This window comes from Mus pahari, chromosome 3 (genome assembly GCF_900095145.1).
Source record: "Mus pahari chromosome 3, PAHARI_EIJ_v1.1, whole genome shotgun sequence".
Lineage (NCBI taxonomy): Eukaryota > Metazoa > Chordata > Mammalia > Rodentia > Muridae > Mus > Mus pahari.
The window spans coordinates 149,522,081-149,526,525 of record NC_034592.1 but is presented as its reverse complement, the minus strand read 5'-3'; the positions used below and the strand labels follow the sequence as shown (position 1 = coordinate 149,526,525).

General features: G+C 52.3%; 1 protein-coding gene across 1 annotated transcript in view; it reads left to right on the top strand.

Moving 5' to 3' along the window:
- Positions 1 to 558: 558 nt before the first annotated feature.
- The window catches only part of Ptgis (prostaglandin I2 synthase), a 41,552-nt gene continuing 37,665 nt past the window's right edge, over positions 559 to 4,445 (top strand). Inside the window, exon 1 of the mRNA XM_021194183.2 lies at positions 559 to 821. Within this exon, the coding sequence (XP_021049842.1) occupies positions 745 to 821 (77 nt within the window). The 5' untranslated portion in view covers positions 559 to 744. The remainder of the gene's footprint in view (positions 822 to 4,445) is intronic.

Sequence of the window (4,445 nt, the reverse complement as noted above, 5' to 3'; positions counted from 1 at the left end):
GGGGAAGTGTGACTACAGAAAGTGAACTCAGAAGCCAGAGGGTCAGCTGGGGTAACAACCTGGGGGATGGGAGGAGCAGATGGGGACATACAAGGGGTACCCTGTCAGGACTAGGGTGAGGGATCTAGCTTCATCTTTCCCTAACACCTGGGGAAACGTCCACCATCTCCTTTTCTTGGCAGACACATTGGCCGCTCTCAGATAAGTACAGCCCTGACCATTGGTCTTCGAAAGAAATACTCCTCTAGGCTAAGTCCTTCCAGAGTGTTAAGTGGTGTGTGTGTGTGTGTGTGTGTGTGTGTAAAGCAGGGATGGGACTTGACTCCCTAATGTAATATGACCACAGACAGCTTGCGATCGCCACCGCAAGTCAGGTCTGTGGGCTTGGGGCAGTCTTGAGTGGCTTTAGTTCCCGGTGAGGGGGGGGGGGCAGGGCTGGTGTGGGGGATGGGCTGGGAACTGTGGTTTGCAGGAATGTAGCCGGAAGGCTCCCCTGGTCCGCTCTGGTCCAGTCTCCTCCTCTCTGCCTTCTCATCACCACCAGGGGCCCGCCTCCCCAATCCCCTCTCCTCCCCTCTACGGCAGCCCGGCCACCCCTCCCTTCCCGCTCCTTCCTCTCCATCCCACGTTTTCCAGTCGGACCCCTAGAGTGGGGGCCTTTGGGGCTGGCTGGGCTGAGAATCCTGCGGTCCGGTGTTGGTGGCGGTGACCTGTTGCCACCCTGCAGCCACACATCCTCGAGCCATGTCCTGGGCTGCTCTGCTCGGCCTCCTGGCCGGGCTATTGCTGTTGCTGCTGCTGCTGAGCCGCCGGCGCGCGCGGTGAGTTTCCCCGGGACCCGTCAGGGTGCAGAAAGGACGCCAGGTGAAACTCAGGGTCGGCGGCGTGGGACCCGGACAGGATTGGTACTGCCCACTCTGCAGCCTGCACGGTTTCCCATGCCCTGGACTCCTAGACTTTCTGTGGCTCCATCCCGGGTGGGAACGCTGAGGCTGGGGACTGGCCACGATGCCCGGCCAGAGTCACACTGATCGAGGAATGATCCACTCATGTATAAGGGTCTAATATGGGTTCCAGGACAAACCTGCCAGGGGAGAAACCTGGGCAGAGTCGAAACAGATTCTTGGTACTTAAAAAGTGTAGTGCTCTGTGGCAACTCTGCCATTTAGGAGAAAAACCAAAAACCAAAAACTTTTCTTCATCCCGGGAAGGCAGTCTGGCAGTAGGTCTTTGTGTAAGGCATTTAAAAATTAGTTTGAATTGCCCAGAACCAGAATACATTTGATTTAAGCCAAGGAAGTACTCTCACCCTGACTCTCCTTCTCCCTTCCCCAGGCCTTTCCTGTTGCTCGATTTGGGCGGAACTTTCCAGATTTAAAAAACAAACAAACAAACAAACAAAACAAACAAAAGCCAGTCTTCCCCCTACCTCCAGACACATACACACTACTGCAGACTAGTTTGAGAGTTTCTGAGACGTGGCAAACGTTACTGCTTTCCCTCCTGCTGCCCCTCCAGAGGCTCGCATCCTATATTCTTGTAGGATGTTTGTCCCATTTAGAAACCAGCCCTGGTCCCTGCCTGGTGGCTGAATTTCAGACTCTGGAAGGTCCATCAGTCTCCGCAGTCAGCTTCCAGGGCCTGGGCTTGTCCAACCCCACATCCCCAGATGTTTCGAGAGTTGTTCTCCCTCGGAGACTCCAGCTCCGGTGATGGGGGCAGCTCTGCTGCATGTTTACGTTAGAGAGCCTGAAAAGCCCAGAAACACCAGAGACTTGAGTTTTTAAACAATGTGTGAGCTAAGCCCATCCCAGGCTCGCTTCCAGGTGAAAGTTAAAACCACATATTCGCTTATCGGCCCCAAAAAGAGGGAACGAAAATTCAAGAGCCATTCCTGTTAGGAATAGCTGGGTGTCTCTAGCTGTGGGCCCTCTCCGCACCAGATCTGTGTTTTCGGCTTCCTGCGTTTCCTTTCTCACGCCAGATGTTAGAGGTGGCATCTGTTCCCGCTTCTGGGCAGGTGCTCATGGGCTTCTTTATCCTTTCTGCCGGTGTTTTCCCCCGTTGTGAGAGCGTTCTTTTAAAAACGCGTTCTATGTATTTGTTTTAGTGTGTGTGTGTGTGTGTGTGTGTGTGTGCACCGTGGTACCCATGTGCAGGTCAGAGGGCGACTTACGGGCGTCAGTTCTCACTATGTGGGCCCTGAGGAGCCAACTCAGGTCATCAGGTTTGGTGGTAGACACCTTCACCCGCGGAGCCATCTTGCTGGCTTTTGGTGTTCCACAGATGGTGCTTTCTTTGCGTTGTCTGCTGGGGTCTGTGGCCTGTGTGACGCCCTGGGGCAGGTACAGCAGCAAGGAAGAGGGTGGACCCTGTGAGGCAGGACATCTGACATCTGGCTGTTCTCTCAGCAGGGAAGGTCCCTGCCTGTGGGGCAAGTTAGTGTCCTCTGTCCCAGTTCTCAGTGTCTAAAGGGATGAGAGGATGGTGATGAGGATGGTGATGATGATGTTGACGATGGTGATGATGGTGGTGATGACGATGACGATGGCGATGATGACGATGGCAGGGAAGGGTGAACACCTCCCAGCAGTGAGGTTGATTCTAATTGGCTGACAATCTGAGAGTTCTTTTATCTTGGGATGAAACTGGTTTTTATACCTCTGGGTGTTAGAAAAGAAGATCCTGTTGTTGTACAAAGAAACACAGAGACAAAGCAGGTTTAAAAAAGAAAAAAAAAAACCTAGCCGGGTAATTTCTTTTAGGAAAAGGCTGCACGGTGACCCGAGCCAGGCTGGCAGCAGCTTGATTAGCACTGACCATCCATCTTGTCTCTAACCTTCTGTACTTTTCCAAGACGCAGCCCTGGCCTGCTGTAAATTCACATGAACCTCCCACGTCTGGCCACGTCAATCATTCCCCAATGATATTTGGCTAATTCTCGGAGCATGGCTGGGGAATCTCTAAGTCCCCTCTAAAAACCAGTAAAAACATCATATAAAACAACACGTCAGACTTTCAAAAACTCCTCCGAGCTGGACTGCTGCTATTCCTTAGTTTGATATGAAAGCGCGTTGACCTCCCTGGCAACAGAGTCCGTGTGTTGGCATCTCCCCTGGTACTCCCATTTCCATGACCGAATTAGGTGAAGAACCAAAACCAGTCAGGGATTTGGACCTGGGACTGAATGCCTGTGGTGTAGAACTTCTAGGGGTGCAGTGATCCTCTGAGCTCTCGGTGGCACCAGAAAGTTGTAGGGGCACTGCCATCTTAGTTCATGCCATGTGATTGGTCCATGACCCTCACCATCTTGATGATGTCACTCGTCAAGATGGCGACCAAGTCACACTGTTGCCTCCATTCTGATAGGTCACTGGGCAAGATGGCAACAGACCTCATGGTTATGTTTTGACTGCTCTGAGCTCAGTTCTGTGATGAAATGGTCCCATTCCCATGAGGACACGCATCGAGAGATCCATGCTTTTTCCACTGCCAGGCTCAGGGTGGACTGCCAGGCTCAGGGTGGACTCTCAGGCTCAGGTCTAGACTAGCAAACTGAAGAAACAAGAAGAAATTCCTTGGTCCCAACCCAAGAAAGGGAGTCCCTGTGTCACAGACTCTAAGCGAGAGTCAAACAGTGCCACCCAGATGTCATTTTGAAGTTTCCCTGGGTTCCTACACAGTCTGTGGCTGGGCTGGGGGGTCCATTGACGGAAATGGAAAGAACCGGGAGGTGCACCCAGTGCCTCTAGGGGGCGCTATTTCTCTGGAAGCCCATGGAGGAACTGGGCAGGAAAGTGTGAGCTTGCTGTTACCTGAGCGTGGCTTGGCCTGAGATTGCTCTGTGACCCTCTTCGGACCGGCAGGGATTTTTTTTTTCCCCTCTGCATGCATATTTGTATACCATGTGTGTGCCTGCCGCCTTAGATGGCAGAAGAAAGCGTCAGCTCCCCAGGAAGTAGCGTTACAGGTGGTTATCATATGGCTGTTAGGAACTTTGAAAGAGCAACAGTGCTTTTAACCACCAAGCCACTTCTCTAGCCGGTACTGGCAGGAATGTACGCCCCTGAGAAACCAGCTTGTTAAAATAGTTAATCCTGATTTAAAACAGTAGTAGCTTCTACGGTGCTAGTTTTTCTCAGTCACAGAAGCAGCTGCCTGGGACCATGTGGTCCAAGACGGTATCGGGTCTAACCGTGTCTCCTCTTCCTTCTGCCAAGCCAGATCCAAAGTCTCTCCGGTTCTCGGAGGGAACGGGTTGGAAAGGGCCAAAAGGAAGAATCCCACACCTGGAAGAGGGGTGAGTGGACGTTAGATTTTGGAGGTCTCTCGAATTGTTCAGGAAGGGCATTTTGAATGGGACTGAGGAACCCTCTGGGAAAATCTATGTCCCTTTTCTCTCTCTCTCTCTCTCTCTCTCTCTCTCTCTCTCTCTCTCTCTCTCT